This window comes from Rhipicephalus sanguineus, chromosome 11 (assembly GCF_013339695.2).
Source record: "Rhipicephalus sanguineus isolate Rsan-2018 chromosome 11, BIME_Rsan_1.4, whole genome shotgun sequence".
NCBI lineage: Eukaryota > Metazoa > Arthropoda > Arachnida > Ixodida > Ixodidae > Rhipicephalus > Rhipicephalus sanguineus.
In genome coordinates, this window is record NC_051186.1 from 38,687,106 (window position 1) to 38,707,724 (window position 20,619).

Consider the following 20,619-nt stretch of genomic DNA (forward strand, 5'->3'; position numbering starts at 1 on the left):
GCCCCGTAAGGAGGGACACCGCCAGAGCATGTGATCTAAATTGCTTCTCGCGCCACAATCGGGCAGTTCGATTCAAAAGCATCCGTGTAAGAACTTAGGGTTGATAGACTAGGATAAGACCTGGTCTGCAGCATTCGAAGCGTGGCAGCCTGAGGCCTGGAGAGTTTCTCGTGCGGAAGAGAAAACTTTCGCCTAGACAGCTGGTAGTGCCTAGAAACCTCGTTGAATGTGAATAAAGGATCTCGAAGAACCTCCCTACCAGTCCCCGAGGTACCGCCTCCGTCCAACCAGGCGCGGTGGGTTAGCTCGCGCGCGCGGGTGTGGGCGACCTCGTTGAGGTTAGTCAGAGAGGAAAAGTGCGATCCGAGATGAGCCGGAAACCACGTGATAGTGTGTGAGGAAATGACTGTCACCTAGGATGTGTGCAACCTCGGCGGAAACGGAACCTCATGCAAAGGCTCTGACAGCCGCGCGAGAATCGGTGTAGATTTGATGCCTATTCTCGTCAAGTAAAGCGAGAGCCACCGCGGCCTGCTCGGCTCTAGCAGGGGTGGTATTCATGAGAGATGCAGAGTTGAGAACTGCGCCACTGTGGTCCACTAGGACGGCCGTAAAGTTTGCCGATCTGCCGTACTGCGCGGCGTCCACAAAGCATGCCGAGTGCGGGTCATCGCGAACTTGTTTTAGTAAGGCCTCGCCTCTGGCCCTTCGCCTGCCTGCATTGTGCTGCGGATGCATGTTGCGGGGAAGCGGGAAAACATACTGGCTCGCTGCTCCTTAGTAAGGCTCAACTTGCATTCTTCCTCAAGAGATGGATTACAACCCAAAAGCGCCAGAATCTCCCTGCCAGCGGGCGAAGTAGACAGCCTGGCAACCTGAGCCGTGTGCTGCGCCTCGATAATTTCCTCTAACGTGTTGTGAACCCCGAGCTGCATTAGCCTCGTTGTGCTGGCATTCATCGGAATACCCAGCACCCGTTTGATGCTTTTTCGAGTGAGTATATTAAGCTTCGCCTTTTCGTGATTCTGCCAGGAGTGCATGGCCGTTGGGACGAGGCGAAGCCCCGTCCCAACGAGGATATGAAAAAGAAATTAAGAACATATGACCCGTCCGACTCTTGGCCGATCCTCCTGAGTGGGTATAGGTGCCACTCATCCCAGAAGCATCATCGCCAACTCAACGAAGAAAGACACTGCGGCTGGCACTGTTTCACAACCATTATCCCAATCTCACCTTCGAACCCCCATTTTAATACCACCTGTGCGAACATCACGTCGGCTTTTCAATTCCACGAGTGTGCAGCGTATAACTGGCTCTACAAACTCTTTCAATAAATCCTTTTTTTACCCTTGGCCATAGAAGAATGGAACTTGCTTCCCGAATCAATCGCCCGTGAATGTGGCAGTTCGAAATTCAGGCAGTTAGTATCAGCTCACTTGGCAAAATTAAACTTAACGGAAGAGGCCTTTACTTCTCTGACTCATAAACGAAACTGGAATTTTACTTTACAGCTGCTCCTTTTCCTGATTTATATTAAATATCTGGTCCTGTATCTTTTTGTTCTTTCCTGAAAATTGTGCCTCATAAGTGATATCATTTCATAGTTCTCGCTTCCATAACGATGTATCACGTAAGCACTCCTTGTTGTAAATGTAGATGTAGATCCTATCCTGCTGGCTCACACCCACTCAGGGGGATTGGCCAAGAATCGGTTAGCTTAAAAAATGTTTAAAAACTAGAAAGGATAATAATTTCTCATTTTGTACAACAAAAGGATTTTGTACAAGCTAATTTTGCGAGAATGATAATTAAAAACAAAAAAAGGAAAAAGGTGGGTGGAAATAATTCTAATCGAATAAGAAATAAATTAATATAGAAAATATTCTTGCTGTACTCTACTTTTGGTTAACTGTGGAACTTTGGAACTGTGGTTATTGTGTAATTTTGCTTCCTAAACCAGCACGTAAAACATTTTGTAAATACGACCTATGATGTTTCCTTTTTCTTTTATTTCTATTTTTTGTGCTTGTGGCACCACAATGCAAATATTTGTAACCTCATAGCATGTGTCTTTTTCCCCCCTTGGTTTCATAGCAGTGCACAAAGCTAACATGCCTTTTTCTCTTGATATTTCTTTGTAAATGTGACCTTGTATATACATATCGTTACCCCCCCCTCCCCTTATGTAATGCCCAACCCAGGACCCTTAAGGGATAATAAATGATAATTGTCATCGTCATCGTCATTAGGTAAACAAAACGTCTTCTTTCTTTTCCGACTTCTTCACATCCTTTGTAGCAAATTTCAATTTCTTTCTTTTTTACCCCTTGTTCCGTTTAATTATTGGGGCATTTACCCAGTCGGGTATACCTTTTCCAGCGATGCTCGCAGGTCAACGACATGCTCGGTGGCACACGTCCAGTTTCACATCCCCAGTGGTTCCCATGTCGTGTCGTCTATTATTCAAACATACACACACTAGTGCATATCCAACGACCCGGGCATTTGCACTTCGGCAAGCCATCAACCGAAATGTAGCAGCCAGCATTTACAACGAGCAGACGGGAAGGTGGAGGAATCAACGTTTATTATTCGAAACGGTGTCGCGGTGCTGGTCCCGCTTCTACCCTCGGTTGGTGGTAGGGGATGGCACAAAAAAGTGGACGTCATCGCGTCGACAATACACGTAGCAATCGACGCGATTTACACCGCAACCAATTTTTTCGGGGCTCCAGCCTTCGTTGGCATGTCTTCTTAATAATTTAACGACGAAACCGCCACAGCTTATTGCTAAACAAAAAAGAAAAGAGGTAAAATCCTTTTGCACACCTTTTTTTTTCTTATCCCATGCCGAATGCATGCAAATATGGAACAAGCGCAAGTTTCTGCCGCTTCCTTTTCGTGACATCGTGAGCCGGGCATGTTACTTTTGTCATTTTTATAACCTTTTGGGCAGCTACAAAACGCTGCTAGGGAACATAAAAAACGCCACTAGGGAGCATCAAAGCTCCACTAGAGAACTCCAAAACGCTTCTAGGGGGTCCGTTTTTACATTGCGCATGCGCTGAGCTGCCTAACTATTGCTACTCAAGGGCCAACGATGACCGAGTAGACAGTCCTCGGCATCTCTGTTAGCATAAGACTCGCGGAAATTAAAGAAAAATACGCAGCCATCACGGACCCAGTGTAAACGTGGAAACAAAGAAAACATTATCGTGACTTTCAACGAATATACGTCACAGTCTGATTGATTGGCCGGACATTGTGTATGGGTCCAAAAAGAGGGGGGTGTGGTCATTTTTTCAGCCGCACTTTGTAATGCCGCGAATCTGTTGGCAGATAAGCCTCACGATGGTGAAGGCGTCTGAACCGCATCTTTTTCTGGCGTCCCCCAAGTGAACGTTGAACAGCATCCAGGCGAGTCGGCGTCGTACGGAGCCGTACTTCTTGATGGCCTTGTAGTACTGCGTGCGAAAAGCGCGATCACCCGCTGAGTTATCGTTTCGAGCTGGTTTCCACAAGTTAAGTCGATTCAAAACATGCGCAAACACAGTATGGTTTCCTTAGCCGAAGGCTAGTTGTGGGGCCATTTACGATTATATACAAATACAAATATATACAAATATATACGTAATAGATAACAAGTCAATAATATCTGGGGTTTTGCGTGCCGAAACTACGATATGATTACTAGGCACGCCGTAGTGGAGGGCTCCGGAAACCGCAACTGCGCATGCGCCGACAGCGGGGCAACAGCTATAGATAAGCGAGCGCGCCGCCGCGCGACGCGCGTGCTCAGAAGCAGCCGTGGTACGCCCAAGGATCGTTCGCAATCCCGAAGAAGAAGCCGCGCTTCGTGAAGCAAGACTTGCGGCTAAGCGAGAACGGCAGCGGCAGTGACGAGTAGATCCCCAGTATGCAGCCAGTACGCAGTCGAGAACGAGAGACAGCGGTGACGAGAGAATGTCGGGTACAGGATCCAGAATGCTGCACATATGCGGGCTCTACGCCAGGATCCAGCCTATGGGAAGCCGAGTATGAGCGGCGCGCCGCCCGTGCTTTTACCGGTGGTGCTACGACGATGACTACTAGGTACAGCGGTGAGCATTCTTAGGGTGAACACAGGAGTCACAGGAGCGCGTGGCCGACGCAGGGCCGACGTAGGCCGACGGCACTGTCAGCGCCGCGCAACAGCCATCGTTGGAAACATTGCACATGCGCAGCATGTGTTTTAGGGGCGAAGCTCCTTAAGGCGGCACCCGTTCGTCCCTCGTAGTCGTAGTAGTAGTCGTAGTGCGTAACCATTCTTACGCTTTGACCTCCAAGGTGGTGCCGGTGGGAGATTTTTCCTGTGCGTTGTTGAACAATAAAAAATTCGCAGCGTGCGCGTTAACTAAAAGCCGAATTCTTCTGTCTCTCATTCCCCATTAGCAGCCATTGGCATGTTCCAGTAGGAAACGTTAGTAGAAGTAGAAGTGTAAGTGTTAGCTAAAAGCCGACTTCTTCTGTCTCTCATTCCCATTAGCAGCCATTGTTTACCTCCAAGGTAGTGCCTGGTGAGATTTCTCCTGTGCGTCATTAAACAATAAAAATTTTGTTCAAAACGCCGTTGATTGATGAAATAAACCAACGAAAGACGCCAGATGTTTTGTAAAAGCAAAACGAAAGAACGCCAGATGTTTCTAAAGCAAAATGAAAAGACGCCAGCTGCTTAACGAAAGACGCCAGATGTTTTCTAAAGCAATGGTTTTCTAAACAATGAAAATTCACAGCGTACATGTAAAATTAAAGTGAGCTGCAAGTCGTCATAACTCATCGAACCTTTAGTATAAACGCGCCCGATCTCACGTCGGTGATGATGTACTGGGCAGAATTCACGGAAGATTCACGGTTTACCGATGAACCTCCGGAGCTTCGCCCACTCATCATCATTCACTCCGTGGATATGCTGTGATTTTTTTCGATACACTCTTTCCACCGCGCCCACCACGTCATGAAGACGCTTGTTGTGGATACGCTTGTGTGCGCGCGATGAAAAGATTATTTCGTAGAACGCATGATGCGCATGTGCAATGTTTCAAGCGATGACCGTTACGCGGCGCTGACAGTGCCGTCGGCCACGCGCTCCTGTGTTCACCCTAAGAATGCTCACCGCTGTACTTAGGACTAAATAGAGGCTTCTCTCATTCAGTCTCCGCCTCTTTCAAATGAAGGCAGCTATAGCTTCGCTGTTTCAAGCCTTGCGCGGCCGATCGAGTGCAAGCTTTCGTCTTTTTTTTTGTTTTTGCTAAAGTTGATTTTTCGTCCGCTTTCATTCCTTTCCACTTATGTCGTAATTACTATACTACATTTAAAACACAGAAGTGATATCCCTTACACCTTCCTTAGATTCATTGTCTATTGATTTCATTAGTTTATTGCTGAGTGTATTTATCCTGTATAGCGCTCACCTTGTCTCGACCGCTGGTGAAGAACTCCGCGAAGGCGATGCGCTTCTGAGTCTCGTCGTCTATAAACGTGCCGTACACGACGTACGGCTCATCCAGAAATTGCTCTCTTATGGAGGTGCTCGTCCTTTTCCCGCAGATCTGCGAAAAAAAATACCATCGGTTCTGGCTTATTTCGTTGGCTTGAATTTCCCGTATGGAAATGACAAAAATATTCTGGAGCCCATCAATACAACCGACTGAAAAAAGAAGCTTAGGGCAGCTTCGCACTAGCGGTGCCAAGCCAGAAGGAACAGCGGGGATGGGTGGCTTTCCTTGGAAACCTTAGGCTTAGATTGGTGGCATGCAAGCGTCATCACCGGGCGAACGCAGATTGACTTTTCCTTTATCACCATCCTCTTTTTCTTTCATCTGTCAATCTTTGCGTGGCGCATGTCCGCTTTCTGTGACCCCCTCCTCCTTTATTCCTCCTCACCCTTGCATCACTTCCCTTTCTCATTCCCTTGCTATACCATAGTATGCGTGATCACGCTATGATATGAGCTGCTTGGCACATAACCCCCTGCTCCTTTTTTTCCTCTTCACCCTTGCGTCACTTCTCCTCCTCACTTCCATTTCCCATCCCCTTGCTATTCCATACTATGCATGATCAAACACTTTTGGCTGAGAGTTTACTATTCGCTCCGGTCAGGCCTAAGTGTGCTTGCGATTTACGCAAAGACGCGTAGAAGGAACTGTAGGGCGCGTGACGCGATATACACACAAACGCGTAGAAATACCTGTAGTGCGTGTGCGCAGAACGATGGTGCGAGCAGCGGACCGCAGAACGCACCTCTCTCTCCGCTTATGAAGTAAATGGAGCGTGAAGGTGCGTCCATTCGGTTTTAATTCGCCGTCAGCTTGCAGCCAAGCTGACCGCGTCTCGACAAGGCGCGCTCGTCCAAGACGCGATATATATATACGGAGTTCTCTGCACTGCATGGCTCGGGACGGAGCGGAGCGTAAGCGACGCTCAGTTGAAAGCGTCTATTATGCTAAGTGCTGCTTGACACATACGCGCTTTCTGTGGCGCATAGCCGTTCCTGTCTCTCTCACCTCCGCCCTTCCTTCCTTCTCACCCTCTCTTCCCTTTCTCACCTCGCACTACATGACGCGTGTATATGTTTTCTTTCCCCCGAAGCAGTGTCAAGCAATGGCGTGGCTCTGTCGTAGAATATCTGCCCGCCATACAGAAGGCCCGAGTTCAATTCCCGCTCCAAACCAAGATTTTTTAAACTCTTATGCTAGGAGCTTTTACTTTTCTGGTGACGCGAACCGGCCTAAGGAAAAGCTTTAACAGCTCAGCCGCAAAACGAGATGGCTTTCGTCTTCTAGTCGTCTCAGGCAAATGCGTAATGGGCCGTGTGAGAGCCTTATAGCAGCGAATGCCAGGCCGAGTTCAACTCACCGCCTCACGACTCGTCATGCCAAAGTCCGTGCATTTTGCGTAGGCGCCGACGTGCAGGCTGACGGCTTCACTCTCGAGGATGTAGAGCAGGGTTCCCATCTCGAACGAGAGCCCCACCAGCGTCTTGTCGCTTGCGTACGTCGCATTGGCGCTCACTAACGGCCAGTGGGTTTCCTGCACGATGCGTGGCGCATGCGCAATAAACCATTTTTTTTCAAGTTATCTTGGATTACCTTCATTCGTCAATGTATAACAAACAGACGAAGTGTCCATATGGAAATCTAACGCCGCTCACGAGCTGCATGCTGCTTAGGGAGTTCAAGGCAAACGTAAGCCTTATCACTGGTAGAAGCGGCCAATAGAGAAGGGTGTAGCGATGGGATATACCGTTTCACGAGCGCTATTCACTGCATGCTTACAGGAGGTTCTCAGAGCCCTGGATTGAGGAATTATGCAGAAACTTTAATGTTTATTTTAGGGCCAAGTGCGTTTCGTTACGTTGAAGAGGGCATTCCATAAAGATCGATCTAATTTTGCGTGGCAGCGTACAGCCGTCAGTACCCTTAAAGGGGTCATGAACCAATTTTCTATGTAATCATCTAATGACCTTAATATCAGAGTTTATTGCCTGAAGAATCGACTGCCGCTAAAATTTCTCGATTCCGTTAAGAACGAGCGGAGTTACAGGGATTTACCGCGCTTTAAGCGATTTCTCTCCTTTCTCGTTCCCACGAACGCGCTGGAGAAACTACCAAGGGAGAGATGGCACGTCAGGGCGAGTCATGACCTTGAGCGCGCGTGATGAAACGATATCGCTCTCTCCCGTTGTGATTCCTGTGCGCGAGTGTGGCTGACTGTGTAATGTTAGCAGGCGATGGAGCGCTGAGCCGGTACATGGCAGCACCCCGAGACAAGAAGCACAATTGATTCAAACGCCGCTCTCCATTTATGTGGGCTGTTGGACAATAGCATGCTATCTGCTGTTCGACGTCAAACAGCAGGCGCCCGCAGATTCGAAAGAGAATGAGCGCAGTCTTCTGTATGAAAAGAGGGCGCCTGAGAAAATGGGAACTTCGCGTTTCGCTTCTAAACTTTCCTTGCCGCGCACGACTGCAAGATTTGGCTGAGATATTCACACCAGTGTCTGCTATCCACAGGATGTGTTTTCTCACCATGCCTGAGGGATGCTTCATGACCCCTTTAAGAGACATTGCGGCGTAGTCTTGGAGGCACGGGCTAAAGGGCCGAATCTGACACCGTAGGTCAGTTCAAGGGTAAGTTCGGTGCATCTTAACATGGTACACTTTCACAAATTTCATGTTACGCAACTTCTGTGCGCTTACTAGATAGTGCGGTCTGCCTGATGCACGACACACGGATGCAGAACACTCACGAGGCTAGGGAATTCGGGTGACGGTGAGCTGAGAACATTCGGTGGCACGGCGTAGCATTCTTCGTTGCTTTCCATCGTGCTAACCGAGGATATGGCGATCACCGTGTCGGCGTTGAAGTTGCTGCAATGAGAGAAAGCACGAGGGCGGCCGTGTTATATGTAACATGAATTGTTTCATCCATCTACCTTGTTGCTAATATCCACCTAACGGCCAAATCTAACACTTCCAATCATAACCCGGCGCTTTCAAAATTCATTGCCGTTATCCGACTCATATTATACACCAGAGGTCTGGTGTACGCGGTCCGCGGGCCCTATACGGCCCGGCCCACACACGACTGTCTTCGTCCCATATATATATTGTAACGAGAGAAACAAAGACAACGCCCATTCGCTGGGCCGGCTGTTCTATTCTCTCTCTCCTCGTCTTCCTCTGCTTCTCTCGCCTAGCATGCGCCCGTGCCCGAGCGTCGCTCTTCTTCACTACATTCGGCCACGCTGCGAGCATGGAGTCCAGCCAAAAATCGCCCCTTTATGGCGGTGGTCCTCTCCTCGCAGGTGGAAACATTCAGAGGTCCTGGGTCACCATCCGTAGTATACTGATGCCTCTGGCGGGCGGAATTGGCTGCCTCGCGGAGGCCGGTCACGGCCTCGCTGTGACTTGCTTTGGAAGTCAGGCGCTGATGGTTCTGGTGGGCAGGGTTGCCACTGACTTTCGACTAAATATCGCCAAACGACGAGCATGAAGTCGCCATTTTTTCACAAATTTCGCCAAAAAAGTCGCCATTCTATAGATATGTGCGGCATACCTATAGTAATAAAAATTTCCACTCAATAGCCCCGCAGAATACAGTACCATTCTAGACCCTTCAATTATATCGACGTTTCTCAATGCCAGTCGTATCGCCCGCTTCACCATGGGAGTACATGGTGCTGCTTCTCGGAGTATCCGCAAGATGTGCGTGGTGGCGCAAAGGTGAATGAATGAAACGCTCATGATATAATTCCATCTCTATCCGACCGTTTCAAAAGTAAAGGTGTGGTAAACCTTGGGCGAAAACTGTGAAATCATTGTTTGTAGACAGCTTTACGTACCCTTCTATGAATTAAAAGGATTAAAAGGTTTATTGAAGGTAACGCGACAGAATTCTTACAGGAACCGATCATTAGTGAGTCTTACACATTTTCAGTGTGAACTAATAGGATACCGGACGCCACCCACCCTTTCTTATAGTCACTTATATCTACACGCGTCAATCCGATGCGTTATTAATGAACAGGTAGATAAGGTAAAATGTTATATAACAATTGTTTTCATTGCACACGCTCACCGAGAACAGTGGAAAATGCCTCAATAAATATTTTTTTATTGCACAAATAGCCACGTACGCGTATCCGCCTCTCTTCGCTATTCCAAAACAGTCTTTACGAGCTGAATTGGGGGAACTGAAACAGTGAATAAGTCGCCAACCTATTCAGAACAGTTGGAGCTCTGGCGGAACAAGTGGTCGGAAGACGCGGCCGACCCGTCGTCTAGCCCCTTCAGAAGCGAAACTTTAGAGAAGCTTAAGGCACCTAAAGCCTTTAAACTTATAGTAAAACACTGCCGCATCGCGGTATGCAAGGTAGTCCGCTGACTTACACGTTGCTAGAATGTCGCTAGGGGCCGCTGCAGTACCTCCTGTATCTAGATGAATTGAGGAGATACACATGAGTTACAGGACGGACATACCGAATGACGCGTAATGTGCACATTCTACTCGTGGGTCTAAAACCATGAAAAATACAGAGAATGTTGCCGTTCATTCGTTGGGAAGACACTGAGCTTAGGATGCATAACGTAGTGGAGACCTAAGCCGAAAATCGCCAAAAATTCGCCGTGTCGCCATTCACAATTTTAGGTCGCCACGAGCCTCTCAAATTCGCCAATTTGGCGAAAAGTAGCCACCATTGGCAACCCTGCTGGTGGGCGCCATTGGCTATGTCGTGACGGTCGTCGCACCGTAAGCGCAAACGTCTCAGGCGGGCGGGATTGGCTGTGTCTGGCTGTGTCTGGATATTTCATCAACTACAAAGGCGTGAATAGTCTTAAGCACTCTTTCGTGAAGCATTCAATGCGGTCACCATGCGTACAAACATAACCGTGGAACAAAAACTGTATCGCAGAATCAGGGTCCCAGGTTTCAGTCATTCTGGAAGTCAGTATCCAAGTTTCTCGAATTCTGACGTCAAAACACGTTCAAAAATCTCTTCTTCAGAAAGACCTTCTTTCAAATGGCAATTTTAGCGGACATCTTGCGACATGAACATCATTGTAAATAATGCAATCATCCGCATATGAGCCGATCTTTATTTGTTCATTAAAGGCCAACTCCGGCGATTTTTCGAGGTCCATGGATCTCAATAAAATTCGCTGGGTACGTTCCTTTTCACGGTCCTGTTATATATGCCAAATTACAAGCTGGAGACATACGCGGGTTCATTGCAAATGAATTTTATTGATTGCCCCGACTCTCCCCACCTCGCTTCCCAAAATTATTGGCAACATTGGGTGCGTGACGTCATTTTTGTTAAGCGGAAGTGACGGAACCGAGGGGCCCCTAGAGCGTCTGCTATCCGCAAGGCAACAATCGCGAGTGTTTGGCGAGCGCTTCTTTGGCTGGGCGTGTGAATTTCAGTTCCTTGTGGTAATGCGTGCGATGGGTGGCAATTGAGTGGTGTCGCGTTGTGGGCTGCACATGATTCCCCGTTGGCAGTCACGAAACCCTCGCACCTAATTCGATTACCCTGCGTTTTAGCTAGCAGTGCCGGTTTACCACACGGAAAGTACGGTAATACCGTACCGACTAAAGAATGCACGTGCGTGAACACCACGGAAACACTTCCCGTAGCATATACAGTGAGCTTCGCAACGTGCGAAACAACGTAACCTAATGGTGCGAAAGGTCGCTCATACTTGGCTTATATTAAATTCCTTCGGCCGTACCAACGCGATGTTGAACGCCGCTATTGCCAAACTTATGCACTCTTCCCATAGCGATATTAAGAAGCTTTAGTTAGTCCGCGAACTTCTCAGCGATAGCATTTTACCCGATCACGGCCCCACAAACTTGAGCTCCCTGGACAGGTGGTGCCATCTGGCGGTGGAATGTGCAACCAGGCAAGCAAAGAGCTAAACAGGTGTGTTCCACTTCATCGAAGAGGAATGACCATTACAGTTGGCCTCCAAATGCGTCGGAATCGCAGCTGTCATTTTCCGACAGCTCAGCTTGTGCACGTGACACGGTCAGTCACACACAAGATTTCCGACGGAGTCACCTTTCAAATGAGCGTCTGCTCTTCGCCGCTTTCGCAGCTTTCATACTACGCGCTGGCGGGACCGCCATGCCTTGCATGATTTCCGGTTTTGTAACCACTTATACGTCACGCGAAGACAGTATGCTCGGTTGGGTTTCGGTTTCGGTGTTGAGCCTTTTTGCTTATTTAAAATTATTCTCCAATTTGCCGAGTGTTTCTGCTATCGGACCCGTGACAGGAGCGTCTCAGGAATATAAAAGCACCATTACTTTGACATGGCCAAAAAATCGCCGGAGTTGGCCTTTAAGAACTGTTACTATATAAACTGTTAAAGTAAAAAAGAATGTCACATTTTGGCCGCAAGTGTGAATCAGTGAACGCGATAGGAACAAATCGGAATGTCATAATAAGTTTCAATTAAGGCTAGCAGCTAACTTCTTTAGAATCCGATCTCGCGTAACGCTACAAAACGCTGGCTTAAGAGAATACGGCCGCTCCAGGAGCGTATTCATGCTGTCTGTCGCCTCAGCGTGAAGTAAGCGGTTAGAGCGGAGCACGACAACAATTACAGCCTATATCTGTACTATCTGTGTTCGCGAAAATGGCTGAACGAGTAATATATAAGAGGATTACGGGCTTTCTAAACGCAAACAATATAATAGCAAAAGACCAATATGGATTTTGCAAAAACAAATCTGCTGAGTCTGCTCTACTCAGCATCAAAGAATACATTCTAGACAACATTGAAAACAAAATCTATACACTAGGAATATTTCTGGATTTTAGAAAGGCATTCGACAGCATACAACACGATCTTCTTCTACGAAAACTTCCGTATTACGGCATTCGGGGTACCACAGCTCAACTAATACAAAGTTATCTTTCGTCTAGAAAACAATATGCCGTTGTAAATAATACACACTCTCAAGTTGAACACATCAAGTATGGTGTCCCCCAGGGACCGATTCTTGGACCTGTCCTATTCCTGCTGTTCATTAATGATATCGTAAATATCGAGGGACACAAGAAAATAATATTGTACGCTGATGACACAAATGTATTTTTCGCAGGTTCAAACGTATGTGAGCTATATAAAGAAGCTAACGTTTGGATGGAAAAGCTAAATTTATGGTTAAACGCAAATAAACTTCAACTGAATATTCCTAAAACAAAGTACATGGTTTTCAAGCCTAAAGGAGTAACTCATATACCATGCACTCCAATTTACTTCCAGAGCACCGAGATTCAGCGCACAAAAACGATAAAATTTCTAGGAGTTCTATTCCAAGAACAACTTTCTTGGTCTCCACACATTGACGCGATAAAAAAAGATCTTTCCAGGAGAATCGGCATTTTAAATAGACTGAGATACTACGTCCCAACAAATGTCAAGCTACAGATTTACTACGCTCTAGTACATTCACGACTAACATACTGCTCCTTGGTGTGGATCACAACGACCGCCACAAACCTTAATTCTCTGTTGATATTACAAAAGCGTGCTATACGTGCAATATCTAACACTCCCCTTTGCGAAAGCGCTCGACTATATTTTAAAATGTACAAAGTATTGCTTATAAAACTGTTATACACACATAAGCTTTGTCTAGAGATATTACACCAGTATAGACTAAATGCATCACTATACCTGGAAACATATTATGTGCAACAAACACCATACGAGCTGAGAAAGAGCTTAATATACAAATATAGATCACGAACGAACTACGGTGACCAACGATTAGCTTCACAAATTCCAGACATATTAAACAAACACCCAACTATACTACATTTACTGGAAGATAGAACTTCAGCTAGAGCATTTAAAAAAATAACAAGAGAGTTTCTAGTTGAACAAAGTGATGCTTTTCTCGATTTTTAAAATTTGTTATTCATTGATGTTTTGTACTCGATGCACCTTGTTCATTATTGTCCCTTTGCCTGTTGTTTGTTTGTTATATTCTAATTTGTCTTGTAGAGCAACTCGAAACCCTAGTCAAGAAGTTTCTTGTTAATTTATTTGATAAAAAACATGCATTAGTTTGTATTTGCCACCACTCGAATAAGGACTCTGTTTATATTTCAGTGCTTTTAGTCATACTTCTGGTAGTTCTGTTCCACTATGGTACACGTGTAAGAATTTTCTGCGTACTGTACATACTGTATGTTTCTGCTTTGCTGCCAGGGTTGCACGACCCAGTCAGGCATTTACTTAGCCTTTAGTCGGGTCCCCCAAGGCAATCTTGTTCAATTTTGCCTTGAATAAAGCAAACCAAACCAAAGCAAACTAGACGTACAGAGGTAGGAGCCATCTACTGACCTCTGTAGAGGTAGCGCACGCGACCGCGCCCTTTCGATCAAAGATCGCAGTTGCTGACCGAGCGACGTAGCTCCCCCACCGGCACCCCTTCATGATCCTTCGCCCGACGGAGCCAGCCGGCGGGCTTCATCCCTGCTTGAACCGCCGTCTGCAGCCTTCGCAAGCTTTCCCTAGCACGTAGAAGATATGACGAAAGGGGCGATGTTATCGATTTGCTCTTTATACGGAACATGACGGCGACGGCATCAATGCGCCTCGAGTGTCCATATAATTTCTAACGCAATAAAGGTTGTCCTGATCGGGGCTGCGCCCACGCGCCCTTTGAAATCGACAGGCTAGCGTTGTGTTCATGTAAACGCGGCTCTTGTATAGTATTTTATAGTGTCGTGCTTACTTGACGACATTCTCGATTATCTGCTTGTACTCGAGCTCAAAACCCACGGGTTTGTAGGTGAGTGAACCAATCGCTATCACGGTCTTCTTATCAGGATCGTTGTCCTGTACGTCCTTGAGTGCCTGTAATGAAAAAAAAAAAAGGAAAACGGGCGTCGATTTCCTTCGCACATGTTTGCATGTATATTACTTCATCATCACAGTATATTACTTACATTTATCATTTCACGCGTGCTCTTGTTTGCACAGCTATATCAGCCTTTTCTTTTTTAAAGACGATAGTCTTTCTTAGGATACCTGAACGCAGAAATTTTGGTCTGTCTTTATGTCTGTCTGTCACACGATTCAGCTACCCGGCCAAAGTTTAAGTGCTTGAACGCCCAGCCATCTTGAACTGGTAGCTGCCTTCATACTTGTGAACAATGTCGATCAAAAAGCAAAAATTACGCATATCTGAGGCGCAACATCAATACCTAAGTATTAGGTGGTGTGTTCCTTTACTAGAAAATACATAGATACGTAATTCTAAATACCCTAGTGTTTCTTAGCCTGCGCTGAAAATGCGACGCTATGCTCGAAAAAGCCCTCTGCCGACGATATGGTGCTGCCACCTGGCAGTGGCCCTGGGAACAGCATCACGGTGGCCGCAGATGAGGCCAGGACTCATGTAGTACGGCCGGCAGAAGACGATCGTCTTTCGACGACATTTGCAGATACGCGGCCAATTAAAAAAAAGTTCCCATGGCCATTACGTTGCATTGTCAATTGCATAATGTATTGCACCTCTTATGTAACACCCTTGATAAAGGGGCCTTTAGGAAATAAACTGGCCCAACCTGACTTTGTTCACGATTGTTGTTAGTGTTAACCCGCTCATTGGGTGCAGAAGTTACGCTTAGTGGCTGTCTAGGGTTGCACAGGAGGACTGCTCCTCGAGCTAGATGGACTTGCAGTTGCAATATGAAGTTATTATAATGCATAATTCCGGAGCTCGACAAGCTGACTCGAAAGTCGCGGGTTCGATCCCGGTCGTGGTAGGCGCATTCCGATAGAGGCTAAATGCTAAAGGTCAGTGTACTGTGCGATGTCAGTGAACGTTAAAGGGGTACTGACACAAAAATTTTGGCCTCGCATTTTTTTGCTGCAATGTGTTGCTGGGGGCCTGTTAGTCATAACAAGGCACGTCGTTTGCTGCAGCGCGCGATAGACAATTACAGGTTCCTCATTACCGACCAGGGTCAGTTTCGGTTTTGAAAACGACAAGCCTCCGGGTGCAAATATCACCACCTAGCGGGTGCAGCGTTCGATAACGTCAGCACACAAACTGTGACGCACTTCCGCACGGTTCGGGAGCAGCCGCGGAGAAGTAGGCTGCTGGAGCAAACGCGGCAAAAAAACATGGCGGCTATGACGTCATCATAACTTGTTGCAGCGTGGTCACGTGAGGGAAGCAGGGGGTCCCCAAGGGTCCCCTTTGAGGGTGTCAGTAGCGCGAGGATGTCGATTAGAGGTGTGCACGGGCTCCGGGTAGCCCGAAAGCCCGAGCCCGACCCGGCCCGCGGGCCGGGCTCGGGCGGGCCGACGTATTTTCACCTCGGGCCCGGGCCGGGCTCAGGCTGCTTGGAGTTTTATCGGGCTGGGCTCGGGCCCGGCGCGAAGCCCGACTCAAGCCCGAAATGTAGAGAATGAGCGGGAATTGTGAGGAAGAACCTGCCACAAAAAAGCAATGCTTGCAGTTGTTCAGCGAGTGGAGCGACAGTGGTGAGAATGTAGCAGTTACAAAAGATGAGCTCTCCGATTATCTCTCTATGGAATCGCCCTCCTGTCCATCTGAAGTTTTAGTCTTCTGGAAGAAGAAGCACCAGAGATATCCCAAGCTTGCCAGGCTGGCAAAAAAGATATTAGCAATTCCGCCGACGAGTGCAAGCAGCGAACGTAACTTCAGTTCGGCGGGCTACATAATGCAAAAGCGCCGCACCTCATTGAAGCCGGAATCGTTGGACTGCTTGCGGTTTTTGCACGACAATTTGTAATCTGTGTAATAGAGACTGTTCGTCGTGTGTCGTTTTATTATATTTGATATGCTCAATAAAATGCCAAATTACCGGAAAACGATGTTTTGTTTTCGCAGCGAACCTTCAAAAAGCCGGGCCGGGCCGGGCCGGGCCCGGGATTGTGTTTTTGTACGTCGGGCCGGGCCGGGCGGGCTCGCAGTCCTTTGCCGTCGGGCTCGGGCGGGCCTTCGACAAAGTCAGCGGGCCCGGGCCGGGCTCGGGCTCGGAAATACGGCCCGTGCACAGCTCTAATGTCGATTGCTCACGCAAACTTCAAAATTAATTTAAAATAACTTCCAAGCTGTATTCGCTGTTGGTATTTTGCAGATGATATACGCATATTCACCGGAATCGATCGCGCAGGCTATCTCGGTCGCGAAATTTTGTGTCATAACCCCTTTAAAGAATGAACGTTGATCGAAACATCCGGAGTCCTCCACTACGGCGCGCCCCATTACTATATCGTGATTTTAGGACGTAAAATACCATATATTATTATTGAACGAAAGAAGGGAAATTTATCAAGGACTCGTTTTTCTTTGTTAGACACAACGTTAATGAAAACCAGCAGACAATGAAGGCAAGGAAAGTATAGGCAACTTACCGCCGGTATGGGCCGAACCTGCAACGTTCGGATAACGCGTCCGATGCTCTAACAATTGAGCTACAGCGGCGGTCGTCCTCCCGTCCACTTTATCGGGTATCTTTTCGTCCGGTTTAATTTTTTTACATTCATATCAAGATTACTACAATGTGGTTAAGGGACTAGAAATAACGCCGCTGTACCTTCCTTAGCTTCATTGTCTGCGGGTTTTCATTAAGATATCTTTAACGCATAGCTCTGCAAGATTCCGCAGAACTAATCTGCCACAAAGAAACCTACCATTGAGACTTTCTAAATTTCATCATAGCACAAATTTAACGGACATGGGTCAAACGCTTCATCATATCACAGTGATATCAAGTTGTGCAACGAGTCGTACGACACTGCCGCGCTCACTCACTTCTATAATTGGCTGCATCGCTTCCACTGTTTCGTTCAGTTCATCGGGCTTCGTAATTACGTTGAGCAAGCCATAGTGCTCTAGACGTTGCTGGGCCAATTGATGGAGTTCCCGCCGGGCAGCGTATATCTTCACTCGGGAGATGTATCTGCAACCGAACGAGGACGCATGAGCAGGGTGAGAGAGAAGGAAACAAATTATTTATATTTATTTATTTACAGAATACTGTCAACCCACCTTGAGGGTTATTACAGGAGTGGAAAAGATACAAACATTATACAAACATACAAACATTATGCAAGCAAGGTAATGCAATGGCAATACAAGAGCACATAACAATAAAAGGCACACAAGAGTAATGACATCATCACGTGCAAGCGTCGCGATCATGGGAATCACTAATGTATACAACATACAAGCATAGCAATACATTGCCTACAACGAAAAGATGAAGAAGATAAAATAAAACGTTAGAGTGTAAATGCTTTCACCCGTACGCAAATAGGTTAGCGCATAGAACTCGGGAGCACCGACATGAAATTTTCAACGCTTTCTACAAAATTTTTAATTGTTGGCTGTGCTACAGTAGTTGCGCAGCTTCAAGTGACTTAACGTCCCCCTCTCCCACAAGCACCATCTGTGCTCGAGCGCGCGCTGCCATTGAACGACTACCTTCGCCGGCGCAGGCAGTCGTGCTCCTGCTCTGTCCTCCTCTCCACACGTCCTGCTGCGCTCCCGCAATAGCTTCGCCTTTGCTCTCCTCCTCCCTACGTAGCTTCACCATCTCCACTAGCCTTTTCCTACCAGGCTCAACTCGCTACACTAGGCTTCCCTCTCACCCACTTAGCTTTACCCATGCTCCCACTCTCGTCAGGGTTCGATATCGCAGCTGGGCTAGAAAGTGCGCACGACGGATGCCCAGAGATTGACCTCGGCCTTAAAAAGGTCCGCTGTTAAAAACTCGGCACCAGCGTCTTTTTGAGGTACCACAACAGGGTTGTTGGCCACGTTAGAAAAAAGTCACATTTACGCCTCAAGGGCGAAACAATGAACGCTATAGCAAAAAAAAAAAAGAAACGTTTACGATATAAGGCCAGCAGCCCACTACTCTAGCGAACAAAAAGACTAGTGAGGCAAGGTGGGCGGGTTCGTAAAATTGCATAGTGACTAATTGAAAAGCGCCAAGTAACCAGGACACGCTTTTTAATAAGTCACTATGCAACTTTACCAACCCGCCCAACTTGCCCCACTTGTCAGTTTAATTTTCAGGACCTGTCTCGTCTGCCTTCTTTCTTTGGAGCTGGTTATCTTGCGCTTTTCATTAAGTCACTCAACCAAACGCTGGCTTAAAGGGACTGTCTACCGCTCGGAAAATTTTTTCTGATTGTGGTGAATATGATAAGATCGCTCGTCACTTCGGCGGCAGCGAGCACGCTTTTGCCCCATAAAAAAGGAATTATATTTTTAATTTGATGATAAAAGTCGTGAAAGAATGGCCGCTAGCGTCACCCAACGGCGATGTGGTTCAATCTACTGGTAGGACAAGGAATCCTCGCAGGTAGACTCATTTTGCTTAAAAACAAACATGTATAACTTGAAATTGTATTTTACGCACTTGAGGCACCTTTCGGTTGCGTCAGAGAGTAATTTTTTGCTTTTTTTTTCTCGCGTATCCAAAAAGGCGCCCGGTGGCGCTGCTTGCGGCGCCGTCTTCGATTTCGTCTGTTTCAACTCATGCGCTATGCCATGCGGCTCTCCGCGCTGGTCGTACTGTGCCGCTGTATTGTTATTAGGATGTCTCACATGTGCTGCGCTGTGAAGGCGCGCATTTATTGTCTCTTTTTGATGAATCGACTTGGCTTCGATTGCGGAAGCAGTGCTAAAATAAACGCATAGACTGCGATTACAGCAATACAAGCGTTCTGTAATCGTATAATAAGGCTTCATTTAACCGCTAGCGCGCTGAAAATGACTGTTATATTCATTACAACAGTGTTCAGCGAAAATAAAGTAATCCTATAGAAATCACATGTGCTTTCGGTTTTAATTTTTAGCGGCACAACAATCGTCATCGCGTCAACCAACCAGTGTTGTGGGCATGTTTCACGCCAATGGAGAAGACCGAACGCAGATCGAAAAATTCTGTTTTAAAAATTTCCACTCACTTTCCAGAGAAACCGCTGCAAAGTTGGACACTTCAGACGGTACGCTTTCTATTGCGGTACGAAGCAGAAAAGAGATGAAGGACGGTAGACAGTCCCTTTAAGGAAACGCGGACGCTGCAGCTAGCGAAGCAAACTTCGTGCTGTCTATCACTTCAAGGCAAACCGCGCGATGAGCACACAACACGTACAAATGTATGAGCCGTCCACCAGTCACTGTCAAGATATGGAGCGCGCTACCACGCCCGGCCGATCAGAGTGCGCAGTTCCTGCCGGAGCGACGCAACCCCCTCCTGCCACAGACAACCCTGCTACCTCACGGGCCTTCCGGACGAGGGAAGACGGCCCGCGCGTTTCGTCTCCGCTGGAGCTGCGATAGTCGGTGACGTAGAACATACGACGTTCGGTGCGATTTTATTGATTTGGTCTTTATACTGAACATCACGGTGACGGCAGAAATGTTCCCGGAGTGTCGATGTAACTGTTATCGCAATAATCACGGGTTCACGCGAGAGCCCTCCACAAGGTTCTGCAAAGCAGGCACGCAATAACCAAGCGATTCAAGCCGGTGCACTGAACACGCAGCGCCAGGGGCGTAGGCAGAATATTTTTTGTGTGTGTGTGGGGGGGGGGGGGGGGCAGGCACCTCCTTGATCTGAAGGGGGGGCCGGGCAGACAGATGCGGTGGAGCGTTATTTTGGGCTCCGACTGCCACGGCAAAAACAAAAACAAAAACAAAAAAACAACAACAACAGGGGGGGGGGGCGGTGTGCCACTTCTTGGCTACGCCACTGCGCAGCGCTAATGCTACTTTGTAAGCACGCGTCATCTTGAGACGTTACTATAGCTTGCGACTGCTAAGCTAAAGCTATCGCTTATCAAGGCGAAAGCCTTATATGCCTCATCAAACACGGAAAGTTACCGTCGGTTTCCACACGATGTGATGCAAAGATCATCATCATCGTGTTATTACGTCACTCTGTGACGTCACATGCCATGACGCCATCACACGACATCGTCTCTTGGTCATAAGTGGCGCGATCCCGGAGGCAACGCAAGACCACATTGGATGCAGACAGCTTTCGGGGCAGGGGGATCAATA

General features: G+C 47.4%; 1 protein-coding gene across 1 annotated transcript in view; it reads right to left on the reverse strand.

The window, feature by feature from the left end:
- LOC119374967 (uncharacterized) overlaps window positions 1–20,619 on the reverse strand; it is a 96,119-nt gene that overhangs the window by 16,384 nt on the left and 59,116 nt on the right. The window contains exons 3-8 of the mRNA XM_049411104.1: window positions 17,356–17,503; window positions 14,299–14,420; window positions 8,288–8,408; window positions 6,895–7,068; window positions 5,451–5,588; window positions 3,313–3,464 (exon numbers count right to left, since the gene is read on the reverse strand). Coding sequence (XP_049267061.1) covers window positions 3,313–3,464; window positions 5,451–5,588; window positions 6,895–7,068; window positions 8,288–8,408; window positions 14,299–14,420; window positions 17,356–17,503 — 855 coding nt within the window. The remainder of the gene's footprint in view (window positions 1–3,312; window positions 3,465–5,450; window positions 5,589–6,894; window positions 7,069–8,287; window positions 8,409–14,298; window positions 14,421–17,355; window positions 17,504–20,619) is intronic.